At 56.6% G+C, this 12,235-nt stretch overlaps 1 protein-coding gene across 3 annotated transcripts in view; it reads left to right on the top strand.

Moving 5' to 3' along the window:
* Positions 1–10,939, top strand: part of VIPR1 (vasoactive intestinal peptide receptor 1) — a 33,486-nt gene extending 22,547 nt beyond the window's left edge. The window contains exons 4-13 of one of the 3 annotated variants that reach the window (XM_042956695.1): positions 62–168; positions 1,600–1,703; positions 2,120–2,252; positions 4,361–4,514; positions 5,033–5,093; positions 5,295–5,361; positions 5,735–5,826; positions 8,273–8,402; positions 8,648–8,689; positions 9,411–10,939. In XM_042956695.1, the coding sequence (XP_042812629.1) occupies positions 62–168; positions 1,600–1,703; positions 2,120–2,252; positions 4,361–4,514; positions 5,033–5,093; positions 5,295–5,361; positions 5,735–5,826; positions 8,273–8,402; positions 8,648–8,689; positions 9,411–9,602 (1,082 nt within the window). In that variant the 3' untranslated portion in view covers positions 9,603–10,939. Of the gene's footprint in view, positions 1–61; positions 169–1,596; positions 1,704–2,119; positions 2,253–4,360; positions 4,515–5,032; positions 5,094–5,294; positions 5,362–5,734; positions 5,827–8,272; positions 8,403–8,647; positions 8,690–9,410 lie in introns of all 3 variants that reach the window. The other 2 variants (XM_042956694.1, XM_042956696.1) reach the window with 2 other exon arrangements.
* Positions 10,940–12,235: the final 1,296 nt, after the last annotated feature.

The following is a 12,235-nucleotide window of genomic DNA, read 5'->3' as shown; positions in this document are numbered from 1 at the left end:
ACGGACTCACGCTGCTCCCAGCCTCAACCTCTCTCCTCTCCCCCCTCTCCCCTCCACCCAGGCCGCAACGTGAGCCGCAGCTGCACCAACGAGGGCTGGACGCACCTGGAACCTGGCCCCTACCCCATTGCCTGTGGCTTGAATGACAAGGCATCAGATTTGGAAGAGGTGGGCCTCGGTCCACCCCTGCCCTCCCACAGTGCCTTGGCCCGCAAGGCTCCTTCCACCCTCTCCCAGCAAGGAGTGAGCTTGCTGTCTATGCCGAAGCCAGGACTCGTGGGGTCTGCCTTCCCCAGCCTCCTCCCTAGCCAGGCCTGCATTTCCAGGGGCTCATCCCCCTCTCTGTCCCTGACAGGGAACAGGAAGGGGACTTTCATGAGGATGACACACAGCAGCAAAAGCTGAAACAGCACTCGGCCCTCCGGCCGGGCCACCCCGCTGACTCATGGAAGCCTTGCTCCAGCCCTAGAGGGGCAGGGAGGGCAGATTATCATCTTCCTATCTCATGCAGAGGGGAAACTGAGGGGCAGATCCTCAGCAGCCAGTCAGGGACAGGGACAGGGACAGGGACAAGACCATGGTCCTCAGTCCCAGGACAGGCATATGCCCTGGAGCAGGTGAAGCATGAATGGTTGCTGTGCAGATGTGGGCCCCAGAGCCACGTGGGGATACTGATGGGAAGCGAGAGTATGACTGGAGTCCTCAGCTAGGAGCCCCCTCACTGCTTGGGTGTGGGGTCGTGGGTATGTGTGTGTGTCCGTCTGCTGTGACGTTTGTCCCACCCCCAGACACCCTCCTCAGAGCTTTTGCTCCTCCCACAAGGGCAACGTCTTCAGAGGCCTTCAAAGCCCACCAGGTCCCCAGGCAGGATCTAAATCCCCTAAATCCCACCTAACCACTTGCCTGTTCTCCAGCAGGGTGTGGGACGTGGAGAGAAACAAGGGACTCGCCCAGTGGCCAAGGATCTGCATACGTGTCCCTAGGGAGGGTTCCTGGAGGGGCCAGCCAGAAGCCTTTGGATTCCAGATTAGTCCTGTCCCCCTGCAGAAAGGCTAGATTGCCCTCCTCCTGCTGACCCCTGCCTCTGAGAGCCCCGGAAGGGAAATTGTCCCAGTGTCGTCTTTAGTATTCTGATTCCCCGTGTGGCTCTCTCGCTGCATGGCGGGAGGTCCTCATGTGGAGTCTGAAGGGCACAGTGTTGGGCCGCCGGGGGGCCGTGCCCGAAGCTGGCACGGAAGGGGTGCTGAACACGTGACTGCAGGATGAACAAACGGGCACAGGGAACGCGTGAGGTCTTTGCTCTTTCCGTCACTGACATTTCCCTCGTGAAAGAGCAGAGAGAGGAGGTTCAAGTCAACCCCCGCCCCGCCCCGGGAAGCAGTCCTGTCCCGTCTGTGGAAACCCAGGGGAGGGATGTCAGGGGTCCGGGGACTGGAGGGGGCGGCTCAGCTGCTCTCGGGACCCTGGAGTCTCTTCATCTGCCAAGGCAGGGATGGGAGGCAGGGTGCGTAAGGCACGCACCCCTGCCAATACCCCCTAGGTGAGCCCACCCCACCCCCCCCAAGACCCCCAACCCCGCCACCCTCTTCCCTCTAGCAGCAGCAGTCAATGTTCTACAGTTCCGTGAAGACCATCTACACCATCGGCCACAGCCTGTCCCTCGCTGCCCTTCTGGTCGCTACAGCCATCTTGAGCCTGTTCAGGTGAGGTCCAGCCGCAGCAACAAGCCTCAGAGCAGACCTGGGCTCGAGCCCAGCCTGGCCCAGTCATGCTCTGGCCCCTTCCCTGTCACCCCCATGCAGCATAGAGCCCCTGCCCTGTCCCCCTACCAGGCCAGCCTCCCCTGGAGAGAGCAGGCTGCTCAAAGTGCTCCACCTGTCTCGGCCTAGTCCCCATGGGATGGCCCTGCACCTGGAGATCGGGCGCCAGAGGGTGGGGCAGGCTCTGGAGGCTGAGGCACTCGGAGGCCAGGCTGCACCAGGGTTGTGCCCGGGGGCGGGGCCTGCCCTTGGAAGCCCTATGCTCCCCCGCCCTGCCCTTGCTCCGAGCGCCGGACAGTGTGGTTGCAGTGGGGGGTCCGAGGCCCCCTCAGCCTCCCAGCTCTGCCCGCCTTGCACAGGAAGCTCCACTGCACGCGGAACTACATCCACATGCACCTCTTCATATCGTTCATCCTGAGGGCCACCGCTGTCTTCATCAAAGACTTGATCCTGTTCAACAGCGAGGACGTGGACTATTGCACCAAGGGCTCGGTGAGGACCCCACCCACGCCCACCTCCCTCTCCCTCTTCACCTTTACCTTCTCCAATCTCAGTCCCTCTCCGCCTGCTGCTTCTCCCCTCTTCCTCTCTTCTCCTTCCTCCTCTCCCTCCCCAAGAATGGCCAAACCCCTACCCAACCCCGTCTGCAGCTCCTTGAATCCCACCCCCCTCCCAGCCACAGGAAGTGGTGCTCAGCCACCTGGGAGTTCACAGACCTGCCCCTGCCCGTGACAGATGCCTCTCCTTGGTGGGAAATGTGACACTTCATAGCCAGAGTCCACAGTCCCCCGTCCCTCTTCTGTTGGTAACTTCCAGAGTGATCTTTGGGAACTCCCTGCCTCAGTTTCCCCATCTTGCAAGGACTTCCAAGCTTCCATCCTACTCCCCCACCCCTACCACCACCTGGATTCGGTCCAGATACACACACAGCCCTTCTCTTCCCTTCTTCCCCTGCCATCAGTCCGTTCTGGACCTTCCTCAGGAAGGGAAGTTAAGACAGTGTCTAAGGAATTAATTGTCCGTCACTAAGGGGTCCATCTCCAAATGACTGTGAGCTCAGGACCCCCTCCCTGAGTGCCCCGGAGCTAAGACAGAGAGCCCAAGACCAGCCCTGGCTCCTACCCATTCCTGTGGCCAGTGACTCTGCTTCATGAGGACCTACCTCAGGGGCAGTGCATTATTTTGGGCGTCAGCAATACCTTCTCCTCAGAGAATGGACCTATGATGGTGGAGTCTTAGGCATGTAGACAAGAAGGAAGGGAAACACAGGGTGGCCACCCTGGACAATCCCAGAGCTCCTCAGAGGATCCCACCCAGGAGCTGGGGCCCATGAGCCACGGACCCGGAGAAGCCAGGAAGCCTCCAGCACACTTGTTAAGGATAATTGTGGAGACTGGCTTTCTGATTCATTAGCAGCTCTCTGAAGCTTTTCTAAGGCAAGAAGCACAGATAACTGTCCTATTAAAGAGATGAGCTATTCTAGTTGCAAGGCAAGTGGGGGAGGATGGGGGACACAGGCCCGCCTGTAGCCGGAAGGACAGAAGTGGGACCTGAAGGAGCTTGCGGCCACAGGAAGAGGAGAGCAGACTACTGAGGATGTCTGAAAGCCAAGGGCACAGAAAGGAAGGAGTGGAATCTAGAGAGCTTCCCGGAGGGGGAGGGCTTTAAGTTCTGGCTCACAGGTATTGGGACTCGATCTGAAATGGAAAACTTTCTAGGAGAGAACAGAGGACAGAGAAGGTCCTCCAGTTGTGCCAGGTGGGCCACCCAGAGCCCCAAGTTGCCCTACTTCTGCCTCCTCTTGCCTCTTCTCCTCAACACTTCCATCAGGGCCCCACTCCACAGCCCATAGCCTACAGCCCCACATATTCAGGGAACCCTTGCAAACCCAAGCAAGAATCCTCCTCATACCTCTTCTAGCTACCTCCTATCCTAATTGAAATAAGGTGAATGAGTAGGTGGGGGCGGGGTTAAGTGAATGGGCAGGTAGACGGATGCTGAGTAAATAGACGCGTGGATGGCTGTACAGGTGGAAGGATAGATGGGTAAAGTAGGAAAAACTGGGTAGATGACAGGTAGAGGGGTGGATGAGTAGATAGGAGGTTGGATGAATGGATGGATAGCTGGTTAGGTGTGTGGGTTGGTAGAGGATGGCTAGTAGGTGGATAGGCAGAAGAATGGAGAGATAGGTAGGTGAGTGCATGGGTGGGCTGATAGACGGAAGATGAATAAATGATCAGTGGATGCATGGGCGTTAGACAGACAGGTGGGTGAGCTGGTAGGACACCTAGTGGGTAAATAAACGTACAGGTGGGCAGATGGATGGTTGGATGGGTAGGTGGGTAGATAGACATATAGAAGGAAAATGAATAGATGATAAGTTGATGGATGGATCATTAAATCTGCAAACTTATCCCCAAATCTCAGATGAACTAAAATCAGGGATAATGGGAAAACCACCGGGTACATTTCGAAAGGGACAATGCAAGAACAACAAAGAGACTAAGCTGGCCGTGCTGCACCTGTGTTTGTTGCCCCAAACGGAGATGTGGGCAGGCAGGGGACCCCAGTGAGCCCCTTCTCTGTTCCTCCCCCTGCAGGTGAGCTGTAAGGCAGCCATGGTCTTATTCCAGTACTGTATCATGGCCAACTTCTTCTGGCTGCTGGTGGAGGGCCTCTACCTGCACACCCTGCTGGCTGTCTCCTTCTTCTCTGAGCGGAAGTACTTCTGGGGGTACATACTCATCGGCTGGGGTATGGTACCAGGGAGGGCTGCCAGGCTGGGGACGGAAGGGGCAAGGCCTGGGGAGCTCACTAGGGGGTGGGTGCCAACCCTGCCTGCACTCGTAGGTCTCCCTGGGCCGCTGGTCCTGCCTACCAGGCTCTAGGCCAAGAGTTGACAAAAGTCCCCCCCAGTGTCTGACCCCGGGGTAGGTGCCCTCAGGCTGCAGCTGAAACTAGAGCTGATCTGTGGGACAGTTTCCGTGAGCATCCATTTCCCCTTCAGCCCTTGAAACGCAGGGCCACTGCTAGTCTGTAAAGTGCCCCTGTCAAATTGAGAAAAAGACCCTCCCTTTAGGGGGACACAGCCCCTCGGGCATAGCGCTCCACCCCCTCAGTAGAGCAAGCATGTTTGCACAGTGAGCGGCCTGTGCAACCGCAGGTGGCAGCCCCGGAAACCCACTCTTCTCTCCCTCCCTTTCTCTCTCTTTGTCTCTCCTAAATCTCTCTCTTGTGCCCTTTTCTCTTTTTCTTTTCTTTGGCCCTGACAGGGGTGCCCAGCATATTCACCATTGTGTGGACAATCATCAGGCTCTATTTTGAGGATACTGGGTGAGCTGCCACCCCGCCCCCTCCCCCAGGCTGCCATCATCTGGGGCAGATCCCCTAGGTGGGATGAAGGGAAGCTGGGAGGCACAGACTCTGGGCCTATGGTCTCTAAAGGGCTCGGGGGCAGAGCCGGAGCACCTGGGAGGGCCTCTGACCCTGGCTGAGGACAACCGTTCTCATTCTCCCCCACCATGCCCTATCCAGATGCTGGAACACCATCAACTCCTCATTTTGGTGGATCATAAAGGCCCCCATCCTCACCTCCATCTTGGTAAGGCCTCCTCCCACCACGTAGAGATGGGGAAACTGAGGCCTAGATTGGGTAGTCCACTGACTTCAGGTCACACAGGAAATTCGTGTCAGGATCAGAACGGAAACACAGGCTTCCCAGTGACTCTAGGCAGGGTCGTCCCCATCCTTTTCCCCATCAGTTTCTCCTCTAGGGTAAAGAACCCAGATGGGGAGGGCCAGTCCTTCAAGACGTGAAGTAGAATTCCCAGATGACCCCCCAAAGTGGGGAAAGCTAGGGAAGAGAGAAGACGGATAGACAGCAGGGTCCTGGGGAAGAAACCAGGACATCAGTCCGGGGAGCTGGACCCCTCAGCCTCCCCTCTCTGACCACTAACCTTGGCCGCGTCCACCAGGTGAACTTTATCCTGTTTATTTGCATTATCCGGATCCTGGTTCAGAAACTTCAGTCCCCAGATGTTGGAAAGAGTCACAGCAGCCCATACTCGTGAGTATGCTCTGGCTTCCCTGGTGTCCCCATCCCCCGTCCCCAAATCTGCCCACGTGTCTTTGAAGTTTTCCAGGAAGTCAGGTGACTCCAGAGTCACCAAAAAGCCACCTTGCTCTCGCCCACCTCCACCCCCCATGACCTGGCTCAGCCCACAAGTGTCCCCCGCTCCATCCGTAGCCTTGCCAGGCCCATAAACCCCGTGCCCGCTTCCCCTGCAGTCACTTACCTAGCAAGCGATCTGCCCCAGGTATGTATCCACTGCCAAGCCAGGGAGCTTGAGAACACAACAGATCACTTGTGCCCTATTCACACCAGGTGCCCAGTCCCTGGCAAGGGCCTGGCACGGAAAAGGGACACAGTAAGTACACAGTAGATGGATGCCCTGGGGGAGCCCCCAGCTGGACAACGAGATAGCCACATAGGATTAAGTAGTCCCCAGGAAGAGTTAACAGCAGTTTCCATGCCAGGTGTGCTAAGGGGTTTCCACATATCATCTCATGTCATCCACACTGTCCCCTATAAACTGTCCACATTTTATAGGTAAGGAAACTGACACTCACTCCCTCCTCTTCAAGGATTTGGGAGCACATGGCCCTGGCAGGGGGGAGGGTACAGTGTCCCTGGGACAGTGGTCATGCTCCTTGCTTGGAAAGAAAGGTGTGAGGGCTGTCTTCTGCTCTTGGCAAGACTGGAGAAACAGGAAGGTTTTCATGAGAACAGGGCTTGAAGCCAGAACTAAAGAAACAAGGACAGGGTGGCTGTGAGGAGGTGAGTAGGGGTCTGCATGCCTACCGATGGGAACAAGAGACTGATTATCAGTGCTGCAGAGACAGGACAACCCTGGAGCATCCCATAAGGGCCGCCCAGTCCTGGGATTCTGGACCGTTCTTGGCCTGGCTTCTCTTTGGAGAGTCTTGTGCTGTGGTTCTAAGATTCTTAGCTAGAATGTCACGAGCTGCTGGATTTAGGATTCTATTCTGGAATCCTGTGATTCTCTCTGATGAGACTAAGACTCACGTTCCTGGTGTGACGGCATTCTCCCCCGCTGGGTGCGTAGGAGGAACTTCCCCTCCAGTCTGAGAACAGGGTCTGTAGCCTGCCAAGGGGCAGTACATCAGGCCCGGGCATCCTTATCCTCTGCTTTGCCTGTGGGGCCCGGTTTGCCCCAATGCACAACTGCTCCAAAGGGCTTGAATCTGAGGCAAAGGAAGCCGGTCATCACCAGGTCCACGTGGGTGAGATAGAAACTGAGCAGCTGTCGGCAGGCAGAGGGGTGGGGGGAATAGGAGATGGGGCTCCCCGCTGAGGGGCTGTCGGCTCCCACTCTCCACCTCCCCATAAGCCTTCAATTTAAAGAAAACCTCCATCTGTCAGCCTTGGGCATGCGGGAGAGATTTGTGGCCAAAAAGGGGTGGGCAGTGCTCAGGATCTTGGCATGGCTGGGACCCAGGTCTAGGAAGGAGCAGGAGGGGCAAGGCTGGGGGACCTCAGGCCCAGGACTAGGTTTCCCTGGACTGACTTCCGAGGCAGAAGGGATCACGGCGGACACCCCCAGCCGCTCAGACCTCTCCCAGCCAGGGAACCGCGAGTTCACTCTGTCTGGACCGGCTGAGGTCAGGTGGTTGGGAGGCCTGAACCAGGATGAGCCCTGCTGCACAGGAGAGGGATGAGTCATTTAGAATGAATATCGACCCTGTCAAGCACACAAGGCTGGAGAAGGAGGAGCTGGTCCTTCAGAGCCTGCTGAGAGTGTGTGTATGGGTGTGGGGAGCCAGGGAGGGAGGGATGCAATCTCAGAAAAGGTGGCAACTTCTAGAGAAGTGGACAGGCAGAGAAGCCAAAGATGGACTAAACCAGGCATAAACTGGAGTGCCCAGCATCCTCCCAAGTGGCCTTGGGCGTATGTGATCAGCACCCCAATTACAAAATCTTCCTTCCCAAATGTCCTCATCCCTAGTAGAGAATTAGTCTCTTGTGGATTTTATAACTTTATAACTTTATAACACCCAAAGTAGTTCTGAGTTTCCAGTGAGGCCCATTTCTGTAATTTGATCATATTGAGCATACATTTACCCCCACCGTAAAGATTAGGGAAACTGACACCAGGAGAGGGGGAACCAGGATCTCCTGTTAGCTGAGAACATCTCTCCCTTGGCTGCCACAGACCCTGAAATACTATGTCTCATCCTCAGGGTTCAGCACTGACCTCCCCTATGGTCTCTCCTCCAGAAGGGTGAGAAAAGAGAGCTTCCTTCTCCTTCATGCTTCCTTTTAGGCTAGGAGACCTGGAGAGGGGGTGGAGGTGGAGGGTAGAGGCACTGCAGATATGGAACAGGAACACATGTGCACATAATACTTCCAGGAGCCAGTGGCCCGTCCTCACACACCCTGGTCATCATCCCTACCTCCTATACCCACTGTCTGCCCTCCACCTTGTCCCCAGGAGGCTGGCCAAGTCCACTCTTCTGCTGATCCCCCTGTTTGGAGTGCACTACATCATGTTCGCCTTCTTTCCCAGCAACTTTACAGCTGAGGTGAAAATGGTCTTTGAGCTCGTCATGGGGTCTTTCCAGGTATGAACCATCCACCAGTCTGGATTCTTCTCTGGGCTTTAAGGGAATTCAGCCTGGGGCCTTGGCCCCTTGCCACTGGATTCCATTTTTCCCCCACTGTAATAAGTCCTGATTAAGCACCTACTGTATATGCTTTGCCCTTTGGTTAATCAGGGGAACGTAAGGACCAGGGCCAGGGGTGGTACAGGGGCTGGGGGGCTCCTGGGGTCTGTCCACCTCACCTCTCCTACTCCCTTCCTCCCCAGGGGTTTGTGGTGGCCATCCTGTACTGCTTCCTCAATGGCGAGGTAAGCCCCTCCCAGACCTTGGGGGCCAGGCAATAGCACTCAGGTTGAAACTCAGGTTTCAAGGTGCGGAAACACTAATGGGATAAGTGCAGAGCAAGGATGGGTTAAATCTTGCTACTCCAAGTGTGGTTCTCAGACTAGAAAACAGGTGATGGCACATACCTAGGACCTGGTTAAAAAGGCTGATTTCTGCCCTCTGCCCCCCAGACCTGCTGACTTAGAATCTGCATTTTAACACACACACACACACACACACACACACACACACACACCTGGGATTTGTGTGCACATCAGTTTGGTTAAGTGGCTGTGTCCAGCAAGTGGGGATTAGGGGCGAGGGGGTGGACTGCCAGTGGAGGCTGAGTTACCGTGGAGCCTGGTCACAAAGCACAGAAATCCATCCACTCAGATGAGCGCGAGTGAGCTGGGGGGCAGCGATCAGGGGAATGGGGATTCAGCCACCCCCAGGCAGTACCCCTCCCCTTCCCCGACTGCGTTCTCTGATCCTCTCTGCCTCCTACCGCCTCTGGCTCCAAGGCCTTGATTTGACCCGGGTCCGCAGTGGTCCCACTGTGCACTAGCCTAGGTAGCATCCGGGTCTCTCAACTTAGACTCCCCAGGAGGATTTGACTGGCTGGCTCGGCACCCTAAATCCAGAGCAGCCCGATCAGCAGTGGAGGAGGCTTACTGGGGGCGGGCTTGAATACCTCCCTTTCCCCAGGTGCAGGCGGAGTTGCGGCGGAAGTGGCGGCGCTGGCACCTGCAGGGCTTCTTGGGCTCGGACGCTAAATACCAGCACCCGTCAGGAGGCAGCAACGGGGCCACATGCAGCACGCAGGTCTCCATTCTGACCCGCGTCAGCCCGGGCGCGCGCCGTTCCTCCAGCTTCCAGGCCGAAGTCTCCCTGGTCTGACCGCCAGGCGCCCAGGGGCCCCCAGCGGCTCCTCCCGTCCGCACCACCCACCCCGGGCGGCACCGGGGACCGAGGCCTGCCCGGGCGAGGCCAGCCCCGGCCCTGGGCTCGGAGGCTGCCCCGGTCCCCAGGCCACTGTCCGGACGCCCCTCAAGAACTCTGCCCTTGCGCTTGTCTGAGAGTAGGGTGCACAGATGCGGGAGCCGCTTCTCTGCAAGCAGGTGCGCCGGGGTGGGGGGTGCTCCCACCTGAGAAGACGTGGGGTGGAGCTCGGCCATCAGACTCCTCCCCGAAAAGTCCTCGTCCGCCAAGCAGGGGCAAGAAGTCCACATGCTCTCTCCCCTGACTCGGCGCTGGTGGCTCTCGGGCGCCGTCCAAGGTAGGCAACTGCCCGTCCTCGGACAATGAATGCGGGATCGTGGTGTGCGCCGAGGACACAAAGATCTTGGCCCTGAAGGTCACCGGCCACCACCACCTCGACGGAGCCTGAAGTTCCACCATTGCGTCAAGTTCCTTTGGGTTAAGCGTTACCATTAAGGCATCTCTTCCCAGAGGCGGTCGCCTCCCCCAGCGTCGTCCTCTGAGCTGCCAGCCCTTCCAAGTGGAGGAGTTTGCCTCAGACGGGTGTGGTTTTGATAGGGAGTTTAGTTTGGGGCGCACAGGTATCTCCATAGTCCCTGCTGAAGCGCAGTGGTCCCAGGATGGCTGGAACGATCGAGACTGCCGCCAGCCCTACAATCCCTACAGGCAGTGGGAGCTTCCCTTGGCTGCCCACCTATGTGCCAACTATCAGAACCAGGCTGAGAGATGTGCGTTCGTGCGCCCCTTAATCCTCCCATCAACCCAGCAAGGTGGGAACTACTGTCCCTATGTCACAGGTCAGGAAACCGAGTCTCGCAGAGAGGTGCCTCGCCTTGTCACACAGGTAGGGTTCGGTCTCAGATCCGTCAGATGAGAAAATGAAAGCACAAATTCTTTACTGCTGCTTTTTATATATTGTAACCAGCTTCATCCTCTTAGTTATTTGTATCACCACTGATATTATTGCTACCATCCCTGCAATCCCATTCCCACCCGAGCCACACTGGAGTGTGGCTGAGAAGTCCTCTAGCCCACATATTGTCTGGACAGGAGCCTGGTGGTCAATAACATCCTGTGCCTACCCTGCACCCTGTGGCCACATGGCTTCCTGCCCACACTCCAGCCAGAAGATATCCTCAGGACTGCAAACAGGCTGTGCGACAATAAACGTTGGGTTGAATCGGCTTGGCTTCCCTGGTGGTTGATGTTCCCACGTGACCTAAAATGGGGACCAGCTTTCAACTTACGGCCATTTTCCCCCTTTCAGAGGAGGGGAGGTCGAAAGCATCACTGAAGCCAGCTGTCACCACCCTTCTGGCTTTGGATGGGAATCCTACACTTCTAGGAGAAGCACGGAGTTCTAAAGGCCTTCACCCCATGTCTCATTGAATGGTATCCCATGTCTTCTGAGCGTGGGGAAGTTATACTAGGTTCTCGTTGTGTCCCCTGACCTTCTAAATCCAACCAAGAGAAGGAAATTCTATTCTTGGATTAGTACAGAACAGCTGACCGAGCTGCCGCAGTCCCAGAAATGGTTAAGTGGGAGCATGTTGCAGGCCACAGTGATTCCTGCAGACAGAGGTGCATGGGGTATAAGCTGACCATGTTTACACTGCCCAGGGTTCAGGTAAAAAGAGATAGAGGACAGAAATGTCACCAAAATGAGTGACAGAGCCAATACGACTGGTGGAATGGTTTAGACACAGGCAATAGGGCAAAGTAGATGATTTCAGTTAGCAAGAGAGGTCTCCCTCCAAAGCCATTGCCTGACCCCTTGGCTTCCACTTCCTGCAAACCTGCAGAGGGGTGGTCTTGTTTGGGAGCAGGAGAGGGATGTCAAGCTGGTAAAAAGAAGCTAGAATAGGCTGGCAAAGCCTCAGATCTGCTTACAAGCCTCCTTCGAAGCCTTGTCCTACTCAGTACCATCCCAGAACCCATCACCCAATGACAGCCCCAACCAAACCAGCATGCTGAGGAGGCCTGAGTCAGGGGTGGTCAGGCCAGGATCAGAGTCACCGTGAACCCAGGGCAGGGGCAGCCCCAGGCACATACCCTTGGGCCAGTGGCTCAGCAGGTCTGACAGTGGCAAACTCCGTCTAGAGTCACATGTCACACCTGCCCTGTGCATGGTCAGCTGTAGGACAGAGAAGGAAATATCCCTACCTTTGGTTTCAGGTGCCCTCTGGCCTGCTAGAGAGCGCATTCTCAACACTCACCGTCCCTTCCTCTGCCCGGGCCAATGGTGGTGACCACCAACGGGGTGTGGAGAGCTGGGCATGGGCATTTGGGTCACCCGGAACTTGTTCTATTCTTCCCCAAGAGTCTCCCATCCCTACTACTCCAAGGCATGGGGATAAGAGATAGGGAACAGGTGGGAGGGCCATGCTCCTCTCTCCCAGCTGGGTCATGTTACTGTCTGATTTCCCTCCCTGCCTCCCCAGCTCAGTGCTTCTCTAAACTGGTTCCAAACAGAAATGGGAGGAGTCAACAGATCCAAGAAGTGGGGCATTTGCAGAGGAATGGGCAGGACCTTGCCTCCCAAATCAGTGACC

The sequence above is a fragment of the Panthera tigris genome, chromosome C2, assembly GCF_018350195.1.
Source record: "Panthera tigris isolate Pti1 chromosome C2, P.tigris_Pti1_mat1.1, whole genome shotgun sequence".
Classification (NCBI taxonomy): Eukaryota; Metazoa; Chordata; class Mammalia; order Carnivora; family Felidae; genus Panthera; species Panthera tigris.
Note: the sequence above shows the minus strand (reverse complement) of the source record. Positions and strands in the feature narration are given on the sequence as shown.